This window comes from Typopeltis vanoorti, chromosome 21 (assembly GCF_054136105.1).
Source record: "Typopeltis vanoorti isolate ZY-2024b chromosome 21, IOZ_Tvanoo_1.0, whole genome shotgun sequence".
In the NCBI taxonomy this organism is placed as follows: domain Eukaryota; kingdom Metazoa; phylum Arthropoda; class Arachnida; order Uropygi; family Thelyphonidae; genus Typopeltis; species Typopeltis vanoorti.
The window spans coordinates 28069237-28095025 of record NC_143569.1 but is presented as its reverse complement, the minus strand read 5'-3'; the positions used below and the strand labels follow the sequence as shown (position 1 = coordinate 28095025).

Below are 25789 nucleotides of genomic sequence, written 5' to 3'. Positions count from 1 at the left end.
TGGACGGTCTTTCGCCCACTATGGAGTGGCCTAGAGATCGTCCGATTTTTTGAGATTTTACCCTTTACTTACTAATCAGGGTAACAAATGGCAATGCTAGCCAATGAAGTTTTAACTGAGGCTCGGCTATTGCCGTTACCCAGCCATGACTAGAGCTTTTTAGCTCAACAACACTCCATCCACACAGATTTACTTCATTCAGATGACGGGATAAAGAGTCAAGGACTCAGTCCATCGCCCAGTTCTTATAAGAACTAAGAACTATGATGTTCCTTTGTATGACTTAGATATAATTTCTGTTGACTTTATACGAACAATAAACTAGAATTCAATCAGACATAATTTGATACTTACACTGTACAAGCAATTGAATACTTCGCTCGTCTTTACCGTATGTATTGCTGGCTTCACATGTAAACAAACCCGAATCGGCTTTAAGTACGGAAGATATCCACAATTGAGAATTAAGGCCTTCACTGTGAACATGCTCACGTAAAACATACCTAAATAACAAGATAGAATAGTGTATTTTAAGTTTACAAAAACTAACATAATATATATGAGTAAATGTTTACTTCATTTTCATTTATGTGATGGGAAATAAAATCATAGAACAATTTCGTTCATTTTTATGCTATTAACAGTCTCCAACATAACTTGAACAACTACTGAATGAAAAGTTCAGTTATTTTAGCGAAATTACAACAAAATAGCGATATAGTACGTGCCAATAATAGAAATAGTAAGTAATACTGTATTTTTATTAATGTTCTTTATCTTATCTCCTTATTTTAATTAATATATATATTTGTTAAGTGAATGTACTCAAGCCTAGAAACTTTATTTTTTAATAGAAATATTTATAATATAATGAACATTAAAGTACATTAAGAACTTTTAATAATGAACTAAAGGATTTTCGGTTTTAAGGATATTTGTTTAACTATTTGAATTATTACTATACACCATTTCAATTTTATTATCAAAAATGTACATATGAAGACAAATGGTATGTTGTTTATTATATTATATTATGAGAAGGAAAACTCCTTTTTACGACTTCCAGGGTAACAATTAGCAATGCTGAACCAAGGAAGTAAACTGAGGTTCGGCTGTTGCTGTTATCCTGGGTGTGAGTTTTTGAGTTCGCTCCCTTAGGGTTTTTGCCTTAAGGGAGCACCTTGAGTCTCCGGGGAAGGTGTTCTCCGGCAGGGCCCGCTGAGGGGTTCTTGTCGGTGAATTATTTTCCTCGGAATTTGAGCGGTTCTGCTCAGGAGTCGGGGAGCCCATCGGGGTGCTAGGATGGGGCGGCCGACACTGAGTGGAGCCAACGCTGAGCGGTTCTGCTTAAACGGGGAGCCTGTCGGGGTGCTTGGACGGGGCGGCCGTCAATGAGTGGAACCAACGCTGAGACATGGACGGTCTTTCGCCCACTATGGAGTGGCCTAGAGATCGTCCGATTTTTTGAGATTTTACCCTTTACTTACTAATCAGGGTAACAATTAGCAATGCTGAACCGAGGAAGTAAACTGAGGTTCGGCTGTTGCTGTTATCCTGGGTGATGAGTTTTTGAGTTTGCTCTCTTAGGGTTTTTGCCTTAAGGGAGCACTTTGAGTCTCCGTGGAGGGTGTTCTCCGGCAGGGCCCGCTGAGGGGTTCCTGCCGGTGAATTATTTTCCTCGGAATTTGAGCGGTTCTGCTCAGTGGTCGGGGAGCCCGTCACTGAGTGGAACCAACGCTGAGATATGGACGGTCTTTCGCCCACTAAGAAGTGGCCTAGAGATCGTCCGATGTTTTGAGATTTTACCCTTTACTTACTAATCAGGGTAACAAATAGCAATGCTGAACCAAGGAAGTAAACTGAGGTTCGGCTGTTGCTATTATCCTGGGTGTGAGTTTTTGAGTTCGCTCCCTGAAGGTTTTTGCCTTATGGGAGCACTTTGAGTCTCCGGGGAAGGTGTTCTCCGGCACGGCCCGCTGAGGGGTTCTTGTCGGTGAATTATTTTCCTCGGAATTTGAGCGGTTCTGCTCAGTAGTCGGGGAGCCCGTTGGGGTGCTAGGATGGGGCGGCCGACACTAAGTGGAACCAACGCTGAGACATGGACGGTCTTTCGCCCACTATGGAGTGGCCTAGAGATCGTCCGATTTTTTGAGATTTTACCCTTTACTTACTAATCAGGGTAACAAATGGCAATGCTGAACCAAGGAAGTTAACTGAGGTTCGGCTGTTGCTGTTATCCTGGGTGATGAGTTTTTGAGTTCGCTCTCTTAAGGTTTTTGCCTTAAGGGAGCACTTTGAGTCTCCGGGGAAGGTGTTCTCCGGCACGGCCCGCTGAGGGGTTCTTGCCGTTGAATGAATTGAATTTTTTCCTCGGAATTTGAGCGGTTCTGCTCAGTGGTCGGGGAGCCCGTCACTGAGTGGAACCAACGCTGAGATATGGACGGTCTTTCGCCCACTATGGAGTGGCCTAGCGATCGTCCGATTTTTTGAGATTTTCCCCTTTACTTACTAATCAGGGTAACAAATGGCAATGGTGTAGTCAATGAAGCTTTAACTGAGGCTCAGCTATTGCCGTTACCCAGCCATGACTACAGCTTTTAGCTTAATAACACTCCATCCACACAGATTCTCTTCATTAAGATGACGGGATAAAGAGTCAAGGACTCAGTCCATCGCCCAGTTCTTTTGAGAACTGTTTATGATGAGGGTTGGATGGGAGATCCGTGAGATGTGGTGATTAATACCTTTGGAGGGTAAGGGATGGCAATGCTGTAGCCAAGGAAATTCTAACTGAGACTCGGCAATTGCTGGTACCCTCTTGCCATTATCAGAGCTTTAATTTAATAGCTCAATAACACCATATCCCTACACTGTCCTCTATAGATAACGGGGAAGACGAAAAGCATTCTTACTTCGCCCCTTTAAGTCAGTCCTTATAAGGAAAAGGACTGTTAATGATTAAATGTATATCATGAGTACTGAAATTAGTTGCTAAAAATTCAATGTTTGCGATCCAAAAAAACACATACATTTTTAGTTGAAAAATATCGATTACTCAAGACGGACGTCATGTGGCTAATTGGATATTGAGTTACATATTAAGCATCTACTATTTTCTGAAATCCATTTTGAAAATTTGTCTATTATTTCTGTTTTGAAATGTTTTTGTTTTTTTATATAATCATATTTTTATTATATTTATTGTTCCTTTTCCGTTTTAGAAGTTCATTTATTTATTATAATCAACATTTTATATCGAATATCACCAAACTTTTATTTTTATAAAATAAAATACGATAACTTTTTTCCCTATCAGAGATTGGATGCATTTATGTCATAAACATACAATATAATCGTTAGCTGACTTCAGTTGTTTTAATGTACTAAGATCTGCTTGTCAGTATGAAATTTCTACTAGGAAATGTTTTTTTTTTAAATTATATACTTTATATCCATTTTCTGCGAGTCTCGTTGTTTCAAATCACAGTATAATTTTCAGGTCCGGTAAACACGATTTTGAGAATTTGACTTGAGATAACCATGACTGTCTGTAACTTGATATTTCTTTGTAATAATGAAACCACAATCTCCATAAACCTGGTCACCATAGTAACACTAGATTTAATTATGTCAAACAAAAGAAAAAAATATTCAATTCATTTTTTCCTCTGGACTCTTTCGCTTAAGAAAAAAAACTCTGATATACAAAAATGCCTCTGGAAACATTCGTTTGTCTTGTAAGCAAATGCTTAACTTTAATGACTTACATAATAAAAGTAATTTATGAAGCATTAAAAAAAAAGCTTTATGTTAAATAAAGCAGTGATGTGTAAGTTGTGAATGCTGAACAGCGCTATGCACTAGTAACCAAGGAAAACGTACAGTTTTTAGAAAAGTATTAAATATATCGTGCGTGTCATTTAATTTTTTTAAAAAAAGTCTTAAAGTCTTAACACTAAACTATTTATTGTCCGTGCGATATTTCACCATCAGCAATACTTAAAATAGGTAATTTCTGTAGGACTGTCTCCGGCTAGCAATTACAAGAATATATAAGGTAACGCAACCGAACCTTTGACTACTGAAAGACTTGATGGGCTTCATTTTCTAAGGATGACGTACTTGGAGTTTTTAGAGGTTTGGTTAGAACATTTTAATAGCTGCGTTTAGGAATACGAGGAAGAAAGGCGTAGTAAGTGTGGTGCTCCCCCCCCCCCGCAGCAAGGTTTTCTCCGGGTTCATTAGCTCTTGTTGAGATCTTTGGAACCACATGAGGTCTTGGACCTCTCCCATTCTTATATTTTACGATTTCTTAATGGCAGTTTAGCATCCCTATAAGAAAGAACTGCAGACGAGGCAATGAGAAAAGATTGATTAGAAAGTGTGTGTACATAAAATACATAAAAAAAAAAAAACTATGATGTCGGATAGTTCTATTGCATAGCTAAAGTTTCTTCATGCCTGTTCAGATGCAGATGATTAAAATACTGAATACAAAAAGGTAATATAATTGGCAACAATTATTTAAAATGAGGGGGAGTATTAAAATCGTCAAGTATTTGTTGTGAATCGCTGTCACACGTGATAGTAACTTTAAGATAGTGCTGCCATCTTTCGACAATAAGTGCACTTAGTGATAAATATGGTAGATATCAGCATGTTGATTATAGCCAAGATAATAAAACTTAAAATTCATAAATAGAAAAGCAGTTTCGGAGAATAATAGTGAGAAGGAAGATTAAACAAATAAGAATAATTGTTAAAAAAAGGAAGATAGACACGCAGAAGGAAAAAATAAAAGAGAAATAGAATGAAATAAAAAAAAAACAATGAGAAACAGCGAAGTGTGAGATAAATTAAATGCAAAGTGCTTTTAGTTCCAAATAAGAGAAGCAAGGATGGAAGAATGTTTAAATCGGAGTGTGAGGTGGAATAAATGACAGTCAAATCGAGTTCCACATTCTGTCAGAGATGTACTGGAGGGGTGTTCTCTGTAAAGTTTACTCTTGTACTTGTCATGGATGCATCTCTGACGAGACGACGTGTTGACACGGAAGCAATGAATTAAGAGCCCGAGGCTTGATTCCAGTGACGAAACCGACAGGAAACATAAGGGCAAAGGGAAGATTTCTTTCACGTAATGAAACTCATTACACGAGGCGAGAAACTGCAACTGAATTGGAGTGGAATTTTTCTGACAGTCGGCGCGTGTTTCTTGGCTTAGTTTTCCGAGTAAACACTTCTGCTTATTGATGTGCATAATAAATTAGCGAAAGCAAACTCCATCCCTACAAATATGGGAGGGAAAAAAAAATTCATTTTTATTTTCGTCACTTAAAGAAATATGAAAATGAATCCGTGTGTGTAGTTTTGTTGGGTTGTGTCGTAGTTATGTGCATTGGAATACGCAACATCCATGCCACGGGGGGGCAACAGATGTGACAAGTCTCATTTATATGTAAATGTTGGTCTCATCACCTTGGAAGTGTAGAGGAGACGAAGCTTTGGATTTGCATCGTGTACCACACCGGAACACATTCGCACATTACGATACCATTTTCCACACTCGAAATGTTATTAAGTGTAGGGTGCGGAGGGAAAATCGAGAGGATGCTCTTTAGAAGACAGATGCAATGGTGATCATCATGTTTGTTCCTTCATTTGGAAGGAACGGACACGTGAAAATATTCGATTGAACAAGAGCATTGAAGGAAAACGCGTCACTCACACGTAGAGACAAAGAAAGGAAGGGCGAACAGAATTGAAACTGGAAATGTACAGGAATGGGGAGTCAAAATAAACGATAAGGGAGACATAGGGGTTGACGTAATTCGATATGAAAGCAAGACAAGAAAGAAAATGAATTACATAATGAAATATAGATACGCCGGAACAAAGAAGATAACCTCCTTACAGACAATTCCCTTCCGTTGGATGAATCTCTATTCGAATCCTGTCTAGAATATGAAGAAGCCTTGTGAGAGATTTTCACCCGAAGGTGAGTAGTTGATCTTATACGGTGGTGAAGCATTTTTCGGAGGGAAAATCGGATTTATCTTCATATAAACAAACCAGCTAATTCTGTCTATATGTAGGACTCCATTTACATAACAGGGTATACTTCTAAGCATAGGGCTAAACTCCTTATTCTCGAATTATGGTTACGAAAAAAATGCTTGGAAGATTACGGGAGGTTAAGTGTCTGTTAGAACCACTGTGATGGTGAAACAAAGATAAACAAACCACATCAGGAGACCTCCCAGGGAAAATGAAAAACTACACATAACAATGGGTAGAATTGTGGTTTGAGTATTTAAATATATAAAGCGCGTATACGTTGTCTGTTATTTGTATGTATATAGTTTCTTATTTTTGGGAAAACTCACTTCTTATGATGCTGATGAGTTCTCATGTAGACATGAGTTTTACCTTCACTTGGACGGGCCTTATCAGAGTTCGCCTCTTTTTTATTCTCAGTACTCGAAACCAAATCTATTCAACTGAAGGTAGTCTGTTGTTCTACTAAGTGCACTGCAGAGATGACAGAAACCCTAAGAAATCACAAAGATTGACGCTTATGGAGTAAGAGCTAGATAGTGGGACCTAAAAAGATAGCCAGGAAAAAATGAGGGATGCACATCAGAGGAACAAAGAACCACCAGAGACGAGATAGGGACAGATATATAGATAAGGAAAAAAACCACAGATGGCCAAATAAAGGAGTGTAAAGAAAGAACAACAGAAATCTGTCTTGAGATACGGAAGAGAGAGAGATTGAGGGATGCAATGAAATAAAAAAAGAAGGAAAAAAAAGACTAGAGAGAAAGGAAAGCAGAGATAGAGAATTACAGAATCATAATCGAAGCTCAGATGAAGTAGGAGGAGAGGAATTCACAGGTAGAGACAGTGAAGGGAGTCATGGGGGAGGGGAGGCATAGTAAATGCAATTTGAATACGTTTCTGGGCATAGTCTTAGTTCTGTTGTATGGAATATTCAATTGCTGATTTTTTTTCTTCACCCTATCCACTCTTACAAACAGAGACAGTGGGAACAGAGTATTGAAAATACATACTAACCTGGACTGGACACTCCTGTCTATTGGACGCTGATATCTTTTCCATGAGACTACCAACGGGATTTCTCCGTAAGCATAGCACGCCAAGTACACTTCTTCTTTCTCTCTTATGGTCCTCACCTCGAAGCTCTGATTGAAACGAGGAGGAACTGCGCTTGGAAGACATAGAAAAATGGTTTATGAAGTCAAAACATAACGCTTTATTAGATAATGAATGATCATAAGGTTTATATACACACATAAGAGTAGTTGTATTGATTTGATTAGGTACGTAAAGTACAGTGTGTCTTAAACTTATACTGTAAAAAGGCAATCTTAATGTTTAGACTAACTTCATTGTAGATGTCTGAAAGAGTTGACGTTCTTATGCGGATTTGTTTGCCGTTTTGGAAAAGAGAAGCTCGCGTTTGTTGTGCGTTTCTCTTTTCCAAACAAACAGTTCTTTACTTTTAATAAAGCAGTGTAGATCATTCAGTTATGTATATATACACACACAGTCCAGTCAAAAATATTAGGACCACCAGTAGCCATGGTAACACCTAAAAGCCGCTGCCGTATTGAACACCCCACTCTCGAACAATACCGACAACGTTGAACACACCACTGCTATAAGTGAGGAAAATCACTTTGAAGCATTTATAGTATGGTCTACAGGATCCCAAGATTACCAGGTAAACATCCCCCATACCATAACATAATGCTACCGCCTCATGCCAATTTCTGCTGTACCGTAATATCGGGGTGAGTCTTCTCCCAGGTTTTCGCATAACCCTCCACTCATTTTCAACACGGCCCAGCCGTAAACGAGGTTCATCAGAAAAAGTAACTTTTTCCACTCTTTAGTATCTAATGACGTCTCTTAGATGCAAAATGTACACATAATTGTCGATGATTAGACGAAAACATGAATAGTTGTGTCTTGTTACGTCTACTTCGGAGGAAGACACGCAGGATTGTGGTCTTTGGAACACTGCCATTCGTCCCCTGGTTAAATTCCTGATTAATCTTTCCACAGTTTGTGGTTTGACAGAATAAGATAGCTTGCATTCAACAAGAGCATGTGATGAATCATGGGTGCTCATCACAGGTCTGATGATTTCTGTTCTTCCAAGTATCCGTGCACTCTTGGAACACCTTAACTACAGAACTCCAGGAACAACCTAAAATATGGCAATTTCCTGGACAATGCCATCCTTCAAACTGTATCCTACAACCATTCCTTCTTCGAAGTTCTGCTGATAGCGGCGTCCCGTGTCCATGTTGATCAGCAACTTGGGAAGAACAGTTCACATATCTTCAGTGATGTATAATGGCCTTTTATAGTGATATGAATGCCATCTGGCGAAGTGATAAGACCGATTGTAAAATAACGGGGGGAGTTTATAATATTTTCACTTGACTGCGTATATACAGATTTGGTTAAATATATACTACTCATAAGCTAAAACATTATAAGCACCCAGGCCTGTTTACGGTGTCAACCAGACTGTAGGGTTGACAGGAAACTGGTATGGAGATTGTTTTCATGGACATCTCTGTGTCCTTTCATCCCCATTTGACACACTTGGACCTCTAAGTTTTATTTGGGAAGTGTGTCAGACAAGGTAGTGCATTACTTGGCGGCAATGTGGCCCGATGGATCTCAACTATTTTAGGAGGACATCTCTCCCTGTTACAAGACTCCCATTGTTCCAGCATGTTCTAAAAGCAAATCCAAGAATTTCATGTTCTTTATTGGCGGCTTGTTTCTCCAGATTTGAATCCCATGAAACATCTATGGGATGTTTCATGGGATTCAAATCTGGATCCCCCTCCTTCTCTCCCTCTATCGCTGACCTTATTCCGTTAGTTGGTCCAGAATACCTCACACTTCCCGTGGTCCAGTGGATTCAATGTCAAGATTGGTGCAAACGATTATCTTGGATAGAGCAGTTCCGATGTTATACTAGGAAGATGATGGGCTCATGACATACTCAAGCATTCAAATGCAACTTCTTGATAATTCCACCACCCATGTAGCTCATTAGGGTAGTGGACTAAGGGGTAAAATAATTCAGAAACATGTTCTAAAAGACCAAACATTAATTTAATATGTTTGAACTTTTTTTCATTCTGAGATAATCAAAAATTGTTTACCGTTAATAATGTAGGTTTGATCAAATACAAATCTCATTTGCGATAATTATTCTTTCGTTCTTTTTAAAAAAAACTTTTTTGAATGCAAAGTCACAATCTAATCACAGAAAAAGAGACGAGTTCGGTTCTCTTGTTCGATACCTCCTCTAATAAATCTCTCGTAAGATTAACGGAATCTTGTTTGTGTGTGTAGACATGAAACTTCCGTGTCAAGCTTCATCGAATAATGAAAGCTGTGAGTAAAGGATTGGTCATGCATAAAATAAATGGCTGCTCTGAAAACCTCTTATAACATTCGAAATTTTGAAATCGTAATTCACATGTGAATGGATCTTCAGCAGCTAACTGCTGAAGAGCCACGTCAAAAGTGCATGTTCCATCCTCTCTTCTTGTTTTGCTTATCCGATAAATACAACAGCAGTATTTCTTGGCCACACTATCAATGCAGCTTGATAAGGATCTAATGTTGTGTGGGAGCCAATATTCATATTATCCAATAGTTATTTTTGACTCTGTGACTTTTAGAAAGAGGGTAAAAGATTATTTAGAATGGGAAATAGTATCACATTTACTAGTCTACATTTTCCTTCAGGGCCCTATTCTTGAGAAAGTAAAAACGATAGAGTTTTAATATTCAAAGTATTAACATTGTTGTTTTCCAGAGCAATGCATCAAAACTCTCGTATTCAACGTTATGTTAATGTAATTATTGTCAAAATCTTATCATGACAGAGTAGATTCCAATCTTTTGTTACGAACACATTCACTTATTCGTTATGTAATAAAGTTAACAGTTTAGCTACTATTAATAGCATCTGTCTGAAGGAACCATCTTAGTATCAATCTTTTATCTGTCCAGAGAATTCCTTTTACTTGTGACTCTTGTTATATTTTGTTGGCCTTACACGTGGATATATCAGTCCATTTATGATGGCAGTTGTATGAACTAATTAACAAATGCCTGATTTCTGCCAATCACATGATAACATCTGGAGACCGACTAACTTAGTGCCAGGAAAAATTCAAACGACAGATGAACTATAGAGTAGATAATCAGTAGAACAAAAGAGATAAGCATCACACTAGATGCACTACCTACACGTGTAGGTTCGCTTTGGTATATTCATAATCATAGTTAAATTATTCCTCTCCTCTCCTCAATATCGCGCATGCTCAACAGATGCAGATCATCTGCATTTCAGTTATTAGAAATCGTCAATGGATAGTTACTGATATTTATGATTATTAGTTAATCTATAGTTAATTTTCCAGAATTAACAATAAAAAAGTAAAGTTAGGAAAGTTGATCACTTAATATAGCTAATTAACTTTCGTAAGTTAATTTTCGTTGTTAAGTACAAAGCAGCGCTGATAGCTAACTCTTAAGTCAGTCACGCAGACAAACAGCAATGAAAATATTTGACTAAAACAGTCATTTATCTTAGAAACGTGAAACTAATCTTTGCCAACAAAACGACTGAATTTATCACCGCTAAGAAGAGCTTACTCGTTATCCCATGCATCTTTACGATGGTCGAAATCTTCGTTGGATTATCCTCGTGTCTTGTGCTATCTTGAATAATTTCGTCCAAACGGTCTTCTCTAAGTCGGCGCTTTGTGGCAGACAGAAATAAACTAAAAGGGAAAAAAATATTATCGTTGCTCTAGAAGTCATTCATATTCAGGTCCATCATTATCAGGGTGTACGCAGTGCAATGCTCAGCACGTTTTTACGAGTGATAGAAAAACCACGTCTTATGTCCTTGGAGGGTCATTAAGGGGAAACACTTCTTGTCGCCCCGTTCTGATCCATTAGAACATTAATAAGGCATAAACGACGATAAATAGAACACGGAGCTACTAGGGGGCGCTCCTGTCTTAAGCAGAAGTTCACGGATTTTGAAGATTGGAAGGGAGGGAGTAAAAACAAGATAAAATTATGAATATATTTGAATAAAGGTAGTAACAGAGATTCAGCAAAATGACATCAAGCTGGTTCGAAATACCCCTTCCTAAAATCTCTTTATAATATTTAAATATTTTAAAATAAAGTTAGATGAAATAAAAATGCACACATTTTTAACTAAATAAAAAATTTAAAACTCGTAATCGAGTTGGAAAAAAAAAAAAAAGCTCGAATCGATTTTGTCTGACTGATATCAGCGTGATAGATCGAGTCCGCAGAGTAAAGAAAAGATTATGATTAACTTTAAGTGAAGAGTGAGAAGCGCCCCCTATTGGCAGTAAGATTATTAACTCGGGCCGCTGTTAATGTGGGTTAAAATTAGTAAATTATGTTCCAGAACGTTGAATCGATAACTTCCACATTTTGAAGCTGTCAAGGCTGATCTCATATGTCTACAATAAGTGATTGATGTACAATCGCGCCCAGTACCCGAGATAAACACCTGGGTTACGTTGATGGAAGTATGAGTGAGTTGTTGATGAAATTTAATAGACGGCTGTCAGTAAGGTTTTTTTTTTTTTGAGAAATATTGCTGACCTTCGTCTAATAACGAGAAGTGTAAACTAGAACGGGTGGGATGTTCTAATCTTCATTCATTCTACTAGTTTTTTGTCAGTAATTTTTACTCAGTTCATTGTTTTAACATTGAAGTGTAAATTATGGTCGATTTTCTGTTCATTTTTCATCTTTGAAACAAATAGACACCATTTCAAATGTATTTAAATCACTTCCCGTTTACAAATGCATAATTTACTAACCACTATCACTAAAACGTACAGAATTTACAATCATTCAAGTTTAATATGATGATCTAAAAAATTTAAAGGTATGTAATATATATTTTATTATTTTTATAAAAGTTTCAAAATATATAATATTAATTTAAATATTTTAAGTATAATAAAAGATACATTGCTGTTTCTAAGAAAAAAATCATATATTTTAAAAATATAGAGAGAAAAATCTCTTAGTGTACGTATTATTTTCTGTCTGTTTTATTTTTGTACAAATAATGGTTGTTCGCTACTTTAGCTAGCAACATAGCCATAATTACCCGAAATGCCAGCAGCAACAAGAGGAAGCAGGTCATGAATAATAAAAACTGTTATTAAAATCGAAGGCATATTTGCGATCCCTATGGAAATATCCCGAAACTTAAATCCGATTGACAAAGTTTTGTAGTCGATCTTTGAACAATTAGCATTCTTTAGTAAAGACGGCCCAGTGTTAATTTCCTCTTAATATGCGGTCAGAGAAACCACCCATATTAAAACCGAAAAGAGGGGGGGGTCAGGGGATGGGTGGGAAGGATTGCCGTTGGCGCGTGTATGTATTAATCTTTATTTTTCCTAGCCGACAAAGGGAACGCCGATCAAGCGCTGAACGGGCGTGCAACTGAAAACAGGCGTAAGAAGCAAATTAAAACGCCATTACGAGAGGGGGCAGAGGCTCTCGTGTAAACCCGATAATTACGGAAGGTCTAGAGCAGCGACTCCAACCAGCAAAACTCATTTACACGGACGCCGATGGTGTCATAAATTAGAGATTAATTACCCGGACCGATATTAACGGGAGGTCCTATTAATCTCCTCCATATACACACACACACACTCGCGCGCACACACGCAACATGCCCAAACTCACCATTCACTGTTAGATGTACTACAGATGATAGTGAGGTGCCGATTGCATTGCTTGCCTCGCACAGATAGAATCCCTCGTCCGACTTTTCCGCATCCGTAATCACCAGCGATCCATTCTCCAGTACGTACATGTGGGAACTGCTCACAATACTTCGGAAGTCGGCAGGACCAGATGGAGATGTTCCAGGATCTGTGGAGTGTAAAAATAAAAATAATATCAGAAATAGTTTGAAAATTTGACCGTTGGGAATCATACGAGGCGATAAATTTCGATTGGCACATTCTTATTAAACGTAGTCTTAAACGACTTGAATGATCGTAACGCCACCTGATGGTCGAAAGAAAATTAATATTTTATGGAAAGATATTTCTTTATTAAACTTTTTTTTTTTTTCGTTTTTCACATTTTAAAAGGAAGTTTATTCTGAGAGAATTTTATTTCTTCTCTTCTCTTCATAAAAATGATCAGAATCAAATTTGGTTGTTTGAACTCTAAATGTCGTTCGCTTGGATACTTAATTCTTAAATAATTGACACCCATAAAGGGAAAAAAAAACGCTAAATGGATAGTCATAAAATTGATTAAACAAGGCATGATGGCATCTTAGTAATAAAGTAAAACGTAGAAATCGTTTATTACTTACGTTAGACTCCATTTTTCCCCTCCTAGAACATCTGACTTCCAAATGAAACAAATAAAAGAGAAAACTGGAAAAACAACGAAAGCGCATATCGTGTAATGGATCTCAGTCACGAGATATTGTACATTACACGATACAATGTGACATGGTTTAAAATAAATTAAGATCCTAACTTATGCAAATATAAACAAGAGACAAAGAATTAATTAAAAAACCTTATTGACTACGGAATGTATGGAGAAGAAATATTTCCCATAATAGGGATAATTGGAGACGATTTCTGTTGTGATTTGGACAGTGAAGCAAGGTTTCACAACCTTTCTTTGTATAAATGTTCCGTGAAGGACGTTAATCTTCTTCCAACAGACTAGATGTTTGTTCGAGACGAGATGTTCTGCAAGTCTTTTCTGGCGCATGAAATTTAATATAATCGATGCGTTTATCAGGATGAACAGCCGCCGATCTACCAGTTTAGACAGAATGTGATATCCCATAGTGGAACGGAATTTGATAAACTTGAGGGCGGGCTAGAGACGGAATTTTAATTTTTGCAAAGCCTAAAAATCAGAAATCATGTTAACATGCCCAAAATGAAACCTGTACGCCAAACGATCCAAGTAGTTTGACTATTTCTTCAGAGATGCCTTTAGCATAAAGAATGGTAACATGACGGACCACGAAACCCAATAAACGTTGTTAATATATGACTCATTGGGGTCATTATCAGAAGTCGGAAATTGAGAATAAAATGGTTGAACTGTAATTTAAAATTTAATTAACAGTACTCGCTGAGCAAAACAAAAAAAAAGGGGGGGCGTTAAAACCACATATATGCATATTAAATCTCATGTAAGGTAATGAAAAATTTGCTAAAATCCATTTAAAATTGAAGGCACGCACACACATACACAGGGAGCTCACGTTAAAATCCATTCCATATTGTAAAACGCTAGAGATTAATTAATTATATAAGGATGAACATTCTTAAACTGCCCCGTGCATACACGGAATTAGTGGGCATCCATGAATACAACAGCGTCCGAATATTTACATTTTCTTCGCTCTTCGTACGAGTATATCATCATTTAAGAATATCTTTCTTTGTGTGTTTTCTTATCTATGTATATTCCGAAATCTTCTTAAAAGCCTGTCTGGCGCTTGCAAACATGAATTATGTTTTGTCCGCGTTTCCATCGACCCTGAAGAAGAGCAGTTTATGCATTGCGCAAACACAATCTTCGATGTTCTGCTTCAGTTGATCTGGAGTATGCGGGTTGTTTCACTGAATCTTACTCCTCAGTTACTCCCCCCCTCTCCACACAAAAGAAGCGGCGTCGTGAACTGCAGTCTCTGTGAAATAATGTAATTCTTCAAGGACTCTTTCGGTACACATTGTACTATCATTTTCAAGAGTCGAACTAAATTGGAGAATAATTAATAATATAAGATAGTTCGTGTCATTATTATTATTATAGAATTTCTGTTGACCATTTCAAAGCACACGTCAATGAAACTTTCTGTATAGAATTAATTTTCTTTATTCAGTGATGAATCTGGTTTAATAAAACAGGATTGGTGATAAGTATAATTCTCTTGACAATAATCAATAGACGTTATTCACATGTGACGTCATTTTAACGCCGTATGGTCATTCCCGTATCTCTTGGGATTTTGGTCGTGAAGTCTTCTGCTAGAAGAAGGTAGGATCGCAGATGTCTTTTCCAAAAGAGTAGGATTATCACAAACATCCATGCGTAGGCGGGATTCGAACCCGTAGCCTCTTGGCTGGAGTGCCGATACGCTAACCACTCGGCCGACTAATAGCGTAATGACATTAACAATTAAATAATATAATTAACGATGTTAAAACCTCTTATTATTTCATATCCATTTCAATTCTGAAAACCTCTTTGGAAAGTAAATAAAAAAGATTACATTTATATAAAATCATACTGTTAATATTCAGTAAATTAAAGGTTTCAGAAACATAGAAAAAAAACATTCTCATCCCATTGTTTCATATAAAAAAATTCGAATTCATTTTTGTATCACTTACCAATTAGGATTGTAAGCCAACCTGATTGGATTAACAGTTAAATAATCGGGGAATCAATCTCTAGAGAAGATACCGAAACATGGATCTTTTTCCATCGACTTCAATAAGTAGGGTAAAATATTCTCACATCGAGGAATGCAATTCACCTTCCACCTAAAGTCATTGATGAAACATCCACGTCCACCTGTGGTATTCCAATCCACAGTCTGTTGATTGGATAATGGCTACGAATTCCAATCGGCTAACCAGAGGTCAGCTTGTAGTTAAATGCTCAATAAATTATAAACCATTACTGCGATTTTTTTCTTGTTGAAAAGTAATTACAGTCAAACAGGTTTAATAAATATTTTAATATTAATATGGAATTTTAAAGCATTTTGTGAAGTTAAATCTTTACAGTTTACCATAAAATTTCGCATCGTCCGAAATGTGTTACATCTGTCATAACGTAATAGTTTAAATCCATGCATCCGATTACTCCACGCATTAAATGCTTTTTTATGTGATTTCTTCTCTTTTTGTTTGAAAGCTAATAAACTTTTTCCCTTCTCGTGCGTCTTATATCATCTTAAATGGAAGAACTTTTAGCAAACTTCTACTTCCGCCTGTAATCAAGTATTATTGCCATTCATAGATAATTTTTCTCTTTGAAAATCATCGATGTCGTACAAAAATCTCCTTACTTTTCAATTGCTTTTCAAACTGGTCAAATACATTAAACTTCAATTATCGGTAACGTTCTTTGGCGATTTGTTTTTCAGAAGCTATGACCCTTAAAATAAATGTTTGTGATTACCAATCTTTCTTTGGCGTTTTTAGAAAATATCAACGCTTTATTTTATATTTCATGATCACACGCACACCGATCTGTGACTTACGTCTCATTTAAACAATGATCCATCAATTAATCATTATTTAAATAATGGTTAATTGATGGATCGGTGTTTTCGGTATCGTCAAACATTTGGATCCTGAATCACCCATTCCAACTTTTTATCCTTGGGTGAACATTCGCTTAATACCCAGATAATCAGTTAAATATGCTTTTGATCGGTTCCTATACATAATAGTGCACATATCTCATCGTATTCCTAGCAAGCGTTCGCCATGAAAACAACATGATATTATGTAACATTAACAATCACCTTGTTCTTTTTTTGTTTGTTTGTTATACCATTGTTGATTGTTAAAATTTTCTCTATAATTTATAGAGAATTACTCGTTCATTGTTTGAGCAATTCAGGTAGTGATTAAGAAATTTCCAGGATGTCCATGAAGAAAGCTGTTGGACTACTGGATTGATTCTGCCAAGAACAATCCTCACTGTCAAAGTATCGTAGTCTAATTCTAGCCAGTAGTTTAGAAATTTCTCACACCGTGTGTGTGTTTATGACTGTTACGTAAGCAAAAAGAAAGTTTTACCATTTGCAAGAAGTACATAACTTCTTGAAGACTCTTTTTTACTCCATTGGATGCTCATTGAATATCAATGTGCGCAGATACACTTTCCTGCCTTATACAGCAGTTTAAATTAATTCAAACTGTTGCATAAATCTGTATGTACATCTGATCATGATCAGAGTTCGTTACGGTGAAGAAATGCCTTACTGTTTTAAAAAATGAATTACCAACCTTTTTTTGGGGGGGGGGCATTTCTTTATAGAATTGATGCTGTATGTATTTCCCGAATGACAGGACTACATGTAATTTATTACCGGCATGTTTTTCTGTTATTTGAACCGTCACTATCTCCACCGATGGTTTTCCAGAGAAACTCCGTAGCTTTAACTAGCCAGATCTCTTTTAGATTGAAGCGCCTGTGTTCCCATCAAAGCTGTAATAAATGCGTAGAAGGTTAACAATAGGGATGCACTAGACTCACGATGCAGACTACATTCAAAATGACTAACCAATGATAGGAAGCAGACCGTAAACACTATTACAACGCGATGAACCTGGGAGTCAAGAAAACAGACGGTTTGCTCATGCGCAACCGTTATGAGAACTTTACTGATATTATTATTAGACCTCAATGGAGTCAAGAGACTCATCGCAGGAGATTCAGCTCTCACATGCACAGCTCATCATACCTGACTTAAATCCATTTACTGTCTGTGCACTCACCACACCCTCCGGCAATGTATTCCAATCACCCACCACTAAAATATACTCCACCCCTTGCTCACACTCTCCTTATGCGGCTTCCAGGGATGGCCTCTTGTTCTCCCCCTGTCTCCAGACATTCTATGAAAAATTTCATACAAGCTAATCTGGTAATTACCAACTTATACGTGCCGATCATTATTCCGTCTTCCTTCTATCTACTATGCTCTGTAATTTGCATTCTCTCGCTCTGTCCTTATATTCCAGAGACCAGATATCGGCTTAGTGAATCATGACTGGATGTGGGGACACTGTCAGGTTGACTGGGCACTCTTTTATAGGTGGTATGTTCAAGAGTCATATCCTGAAAATCCATAAGAATAACATACTTCATTTTGTGCATAGAAATCCATATGCGGTCTGATCAAAGCCTTTGTACAATCAAAACATCCTAACTTCTACGTGTCAGTGTTCTCCGCATCATTCACGTAATCCAATTAAAAAAAATGTCCATGAAATTTCAAGTCACTATCCACCCCAGATATTTAATCTCTACCACTTCAAAAATATCCCCACCAATTCTATTCTCTGCATCCCATCTTTGCTTCCCAAATCTTAAACCCCACGCCTTCCAAAATTAAACTGACATCCCCTAAACACTCACCCATCCAGACAGACGACCTATTTACTCGTAGGACCTCTTGCAAAGCTACAACATCTGGCTCTACTTGTCATAACGCCTCCCAGCTTTGTGTCATCTACAAACAACTGTATATCACCATTTAAGCGCCTTCCAGTGTCATTTACATACAAATTAAACACAATGGCCCCGAAACAGACCCTAGGGGGCACACCACTAGTAACTTTCCTCTTCTGGGATATCACTCCTCCGTACACAAACTGCTATACATATGTGGCAGCCAATCTCCAATTCAACTCACCGATCTAGTATATCCAACCCCATCTGTTCCAATTTAACTACTAGATTGTCGTGTGGCAATTTATCGAAAGGCTTTGCAAAATCTAAACATACCACTGTATATGCATCCCTCTCGTCCAATGTATTCGTCCCCTAGTTATTAGTAAGCATATTGCTAATACACAATTGTTATTAATCTCTGAAAGCAGTTGATTTTCAAACTTATTCTTAAGTTAAAAAATAAGTTCCATATCAAACACTTCATAGTTTCCGATTCCAAAATAAACATGTAACGATATTGTAGTTTTTTCCTTCTTATAATTTGCATATTTCCATACCGATTAGAAATTAAACTCATGTTGATATAACGTCCCCCCCCCCTTTTTTTTTTAAGAACTCAAGGAATCATTACTGAAATTGTCTTCTTAGGCTACATCGCATATCTAGAATATAACGAAACTCTACCAGTAAATTTCGTAGGTGAACTTATCATACCAAAAGGGGGTGGGGAGGAAACTGTGTCAGCCTTTGTATCATCTCGCATAGTTTACACGTGCATACCTCTATACAGAAACACGTGACTGGAGAGTACTTTGGCTTGACATCGAGTTTTATGATTATTTCTTAAACTGGAGTGTAGAATACAGAAACTTGATTTGATTTTATAGTAAATTAAGCAAAACTTTAACTACTTTCCAACGTAGACCAAATATTATAGTCAAATATAGAATACCTAACTAAGCAGTTTTATGGACATCCTATATTATATTATAAGTGCTGAAGGAATCGAAATGTTTTGCTTCCCCCTATATTTCAGGTTACAATTTCAAAGTATTTAACGTATTGTATGCATACTCGTGGTCGACATTTTACCCGGTTTACAAAATGTATAATAATCTACAGAGATACAGCAAAGTAGTGTAGCATGCAAAGAAATAACGATGAACAACAAAAAGAAACAGTATATGCAGTTCTTATTTTGGATTTAGCCTATATAACAACTGCATATACTGTTTTAGAATTTCCATTGAATATAAGTTTTTTTTTTTTTTTGCCAAAGCGTTTTCTTTATTTAAACCAAACGATTATTGTTGGTATTTAAGTTATATAGGCTTTAGCCTATTTTTTCATGGCGTGTGCTCATTTCTGCACGCATACAAATTTATTTTAAGCATACTGTAAGTATGAGGTTCAAGAGATCTCTGATTAAATTCCTATATGCACTCGGAAGGATTGATTTCTTTTCCTATTATATTACAAGAGGTAGATGATTAAAAATCTTTAGCTCCAGAGAGGTGCAGTGTTTATGCATTATTTATTTTAGAGTTTTCAGAATTACAGAAGCACTTATTTCATACTTTTAACTTGCTCGATGCTAAACATTTCATCTCATCCAGTTTATTTTGTAAACAGCTAATATGTTAGAAACACTTGAATATTTTATATAATATAATACAAATTCATTATTCATCGCAATATTTCAATTTGATTATTAATAATTAAAAGTGGTGTATTGATTTTTTTCATCTTCTCTGAACTCAAAATTTAGAATTTTAGAAAAATCTTTAATTATAGAATATATAATATTTTTACACTATTATATTTAATAACTTTTTTAAATCAATTAATTTATCTAACATTAAACTTACTATTTTCTGGTGCATTTGTAATTCTGAGTTTTTAGTTGAAGTTATCATTCTCTAGCTAGATAAAATTTCTGTTAGTGCTACAGAAAGTAAATTTCATTTTAAATTCAAAAGTAGATTCACTTCTGAATTTAAATATTGCAAATTTAATTTCTGTAACATTGAGAGCGAGTCCCACACAGTAGAACCATCTCAGATTATGACTACTTCTCAATAATATAAAAAAAGTAGAATTCTTCATTATTTTTAGTAGCATTGTTCATGAATGCAATATTTGCATTATTTACACGAGATCCATTGTTATAACCAAGTAATTATTAATTTGTTGCTGAAGCGTTTTCTTCATTTAAATCAAACGATTGTTGTTAGTATTTAAGCCTAATAAATGTTAGTTCTTTGATGACTGCTTCCTAGCAAGTAAATATTAATATCACCGCTTAAGATAATATTCTCATTATGAATATCTTTTAAAATGATGTCCAGTTCTTGCCTCGAGGTCATAGTGTAATAGTAAACTCTATAAATAGCAATTATGATGTACTTGTAATACTCCAAGTATAGGTTGACATTCTCAGCTGTTTTCATTATTGTATTTATTTAAACCATTTATTTATTAACAAAGGCAGTTAATTGTCCATATGTGTTGTAATCACTAGCAGTTAGTACTAACATATAAAAATCACGCTCTTAAGTTTTTCTTTTGTTTCATTTTGCTTCCTAAAATTGGTGAGAAAATTTACATGCATCACATTTCTAGTTTTGCTTCCTGTCTTTGAAGAATCTTTACCAACTTCGTCGAATCTTTCATAGTAAAATTAATAGTTATTACATCATTTTACTTTCATGCACTTTATGATAAATTTAAAAATGGTTTGCTTTGCAGCAAATCATCATTTTGAAGAAAATCACTATTTGATCATTTTTCTTTATTGTTGATTTTTCTACTTTCCTTTAATTGTATGATAATCAGAGGGTTACAAGCATCGTGATCTACACAGTTGCCACTGTAAAAAATAATTAATTACTATGCAGTAATTAATTTACATAAGAGCACATTGTTTAAGAGCTACAAACACTCCACCTGCTGGACTGGAGTGTATTATTGTGAATTGCCCAAGGATGTACACTTTAGTGCTCACTTCAGCCACCGTGCATGCTCTAACTATTAGTCATAAGGATATATAGCCTCGCGAATGTGAGTAGAAATTGCATCCAATGTACAAGAGTTATAACGATTGAAATCCAATGATTATCTGATAATTTGAACGAAGATAGTTTTGCCAGTGGGATCTTCAGCACATTTTGATTTCACTTGTATGAGTCGTTCCGTTTACATATGTGATCAAGTTAGAAACAGACGATCTAGTTGATAGCAACAATGTACTCATCTGGACAGACAAGAATACAGATGGAATTCAAGCACATCAACAGTTTTTGTCCACCATTAATGTGAGATGTTATAATTCTTAGAGACAGCCTTTTGAGATAAATTTCTTGTCTAAACGATCACACACGGAAACATTATTATTATTATTATTATTATTACTTGACACCTTCAGGGAGTCCAAAGACTCATCTAGGGAGGGCACGCACTCTACAACTCTCTGTCCCCACCACTCAATCCACCAACTACACCAACGCCATCTACCTCCAGCTGTCATAATCACGGTAATATTGTCTGTAAAAATACTAGTGATGATAGTGGGAGGTAGATGGCGTTGGCGTAGTTGCGGTTTTGTAGTCGGCTTTACGATGTCATTTGGATACTCTTTCACCTGAACGCAAGCTTGGTCAGGGAGACCCTTTTTCATGATCACCTCAGTCTCTTCATTTCAATGTACAGTACATAATAGATTTGATTCTCTGTCGTTTTTTTCGACACACAAAAGCAACTTAAAGAACTTGAATATGAGATAAATATTGTGAATTGTCCAATTCACACGATTGTAAGAGAAACCTGACTTCCTGTTCGCACTCAAGCTGAGCGTGGCCTCGTTCCTTAAAGACTAGATCTTTAAGTGTGTTCGCTACTTAATGATGCTATGTTGTATCCTGTGATAGACACCTCGACCCGCTGCTGTAAATGTAACAAATTTAAAATTAAAGTTATGACAAAATTTACTTAGAGCATAATAAAATGTAGCTAAATGTAACACGTGTCCTTTTCTCAAGTAGAAACTAAGATAGGGTTAGAAAATACCGCCCCTATTCTTTGGTGAATAAAAAAAGCGTACGTGGTATTTTTATTTACATTTCCAGTATAGTTATTGGATACGTAAAACTTATAATGAATATTATTTGCAATTATTGTTAGGGATTAAGAATTGTGACGTAAATTCCATCCCATGAATTGTTATAAACTCATGGAACAAAAGCACTATGGGTGTGCTGACACTCTTTTGTTATTATTTTTTTAAAATATTTTTACGTTATCTGAAAAATCCTGCTTTAGAGACCGAACATGGAACTTTTTAAGCCACTTCTGGCCTCCAATAAGCAGGGAGATGGTCTCACACTGGGCGATGAATTTTAGACAGTCACAAATATATACGACCACAGCGGGATTTAAAACCACAGCCTGATGGCCAGGAGATATGCTTAGCATATCGACTTTAGACGGGTTATGTTGTATATATTTCAAAAGTCTTAGATAAATAAATCACCAGAAGGCAACCCATTTATATCTATCAACAATGACAATTGAAATACTTTTATATTAATCTTAAGATACCAAAGAAATAAATTCTAAATGAAAAAAAATGCAAAAAATTTCGCGAGTTTCCCCATCCTGAAAATAAATGTGAAAAAGTTGCATATATAAAAATAATATACAACAGGGAAATAATTTTAAAAGAAAAGAACTATTTCGGGTCCTGAAAAATGACAGCTCACCGGAGAATCGTGTGTGAAATGTTGATCGCTTATATCAGAGAACTCTGAGGCTTTTCACTGAGACAGAAGCCAGTCAAATGTCATCGGATGGATGAGAAGGAAGAAAAAGCAAAGTCGTTTATCATCTTTCCAACACCAGACGAATACTATCACCCAAAACCACACGCGAAACTATCTGCACATCAAGCGTTGACAGAGAGCAGAGAAAACTTGCTGTTCACATTGAGTGATCCGGTCACTGAGAGGCCTTTGCTTCAGAATGGGGAATGCCATCCGATTTTTATGTCAGCGATTTTTATTCCAATATTTTTTTCCACTCTCTCAAACATAAAATAATATCCATGTATATTCTTGTTCGAGATATATGATATGGAAAAAATGTGAACAGTTACAAAAATGTATATTTTTTTTATCGGAGATGGTAGTTTCATCATCACGGATGCGCAAATTATTCTGTTCCATAAATTAAAAAAAAAAATGATCTTTATTTCTAAGGAACTGTAACTCTCGTTTATTTATAGTTATCTAAACGTATGTTGATTTAAAAGTTTATTTCATCGCCATTATTAATACACATAATATTATTAATATTAAATAAATTCGTAATTATTCGCATGTGTATTTACTGATAAATTAAATGTATAATGCCATTGACGCTGTAATAGATAAACAAAGCCATATTGTAGACGTATGATGTTAATAAACGAATATAGACATATTTAACAATATACTTTATAATGTAATATAAACTTGTATTATAGCGGGAACATTCAGAAAAAAAAACTGGACAAATGAAATAGTGGGAGACAGAACTATGGATTACATATTAATAGTGGGAAGAGTAAGAACATGGTTTGGAATGGTAGCGGAAATGTAAACGTTAATGGTGTCTCAATGGGCAATATTTGAAACCTAGTGAAAACTTCAAGTATCTGGGAAGTATATGCTTTCTAGATAATGAGGTGGTTTTCACTAGGTCGGACGTTTATTTTAGCAGTGTAAGTAGATCACTTTGGTACAGCGAGGTCCCCACTTAAGTGTTAGCGTTTGATTAACGAAAATTACTTTTTACAGCTTTGAGTATACAACAGAGACTAACAAAAAGAGATATAAATACGATACAAGCAATGGAAGTTAAAGGTTTAAGGAAAATATTGACAAAAACAAGAAACGCTAGAATAAGAAATGTCGACATTAGGAATAGTTTAGGACTAAAAAGTGTTGAAAAAATGCATATGAAATCTTGCTTGAAGTAGTTTGGACATCTCATGAGAATAAACTTAGGAAATAATACCAAGGAAAATGTACGAAATGAAATTTGAAGGGAAAAGACCAAGAGGAAACCCAAGGAAAAGGTGGAGAAAGATCAGATGAAAGATCAGATTAGATAAAAGACTTTCTATCCTTCCAAATTCTTCGTGCATGGGCACTGTATCAGTTAAGTTTCAGGAAGAATTTGGGAGTGTGTGTGTGTGTGTGTGTGTGTGTGTGTGTGTGTGTGTATATATATATATACTGAAATATAGAACCATTTGCTTCAATTTAGGAATTTAGGACAAAAACATATTAAAATAGGAAATAGAGCTTAGGAAAATATGTAGAATGTTATATTTTCGCTCTCTGCTAAATTTGAGAAACGTATTACGTTCCTTTCTATTGACTTTCGATTGACTATAAAATATGATGGCTGGATCTATATATATATATATATATATATATATATATACCGATTAAAATATCCTATATTTTAATCGGTGTGCATAATTTGCAGACTATTACAGTGATATTCTAAATATAGACTTTAAAATTTCAACGGAATAACATGATTCTGAATAGCTGTTCAAACATACACAGAATTCTTTTTTGATCTTTTACATAGCCTTTATGGTGTATACCAAGTAAATGGAACTGGTGTAAAAATCCTAATTTATTTATGTGTGATATAAAATATAATTGGGCTTCTGGGCTAGTATAATTAGTGAAGTATAATATTTCTTCGAAAACGGAGTGCCTTTTGTTAGGACTAAACATAATAATTTAAATTTAGAAACTGTTCTATTTTGACTGTCATGTTTTGCTAGGATACCAACTTAGTATTCTAAATCATTTCCATGTTAGCAACGAAATATTGTCACTGTTTCAAAATATACAATTCCTTTACTCCTTGAAAGGTACTTAAAGTCAATATAACTGCGTAATAAAACCTACGTGATTAATTGACCTTATTTAATAATTTTACTTGGTTAATTAGCATACAGTAAAGGTAATTGATTGCAGTCTGCGAAGCGGCACTCTGCAGATCCATGCTGTCTTCTCTGACAGTCCCCGGAAACTTAATTCTGGCTTCTTTATTAGTTTTATCTTCTTCCGGGATGTCAGCCAACTTCTCATTGATCTCCTACGTCAAATCGCCAGGCAAAAATGAATCACGCGCTCAACTAAACTCGAGCTGACAGCTTCGACAATAATATTTCATTAAGGCAGTTGTTATTGGCATCTGCACAAGTATACTAAAAGGAACGAGGGTCGGGTGTAAAAACTGACAAAATCTAAGTCGTACTTGTATAATGGAACGAGTGTTTTTCGCTTTTCTAAAGAACCTAAGAAAATTCGAAACTAGAATCAGAGTTGTGTCATATTTCAAAATATTATGTGAAGAAAACTTTTAAAGACAATGATGCAGAACTCTGAAGGCTTTCCATTAGTATTGA

General features: G+C 35.9%; 1 protein-coding gene across 1 annotated transcript in view; it reads right to left on the bottom strand.

Annotated features, from left to right (window-relative positions):
* Positions 1-25789, bottom strand: part of LOC150094687 (cell adhesion molecule Dscam1-like) — a 380080-nt gene that overhangs the window by 139191 nt on the left and 215100 nt on the right. Inside the window, exons 11-13 of the mRNA XM_090411630.1 lie at positions 12823-13011; positions 7078-7225; positions 355-503 (exon numbers count right to left, since the gene is read on the bottom strand). Of these exons, the coding sequence (XP_090267756.1) occupies positions 355-503; positions 7078-7225; positions 12823-13011 (486 nt within the window). The remainder of the gene's footprint in view (positions 1-354; positions 504-7077; positions 7226-12822; positions 13012-25789) is intronic.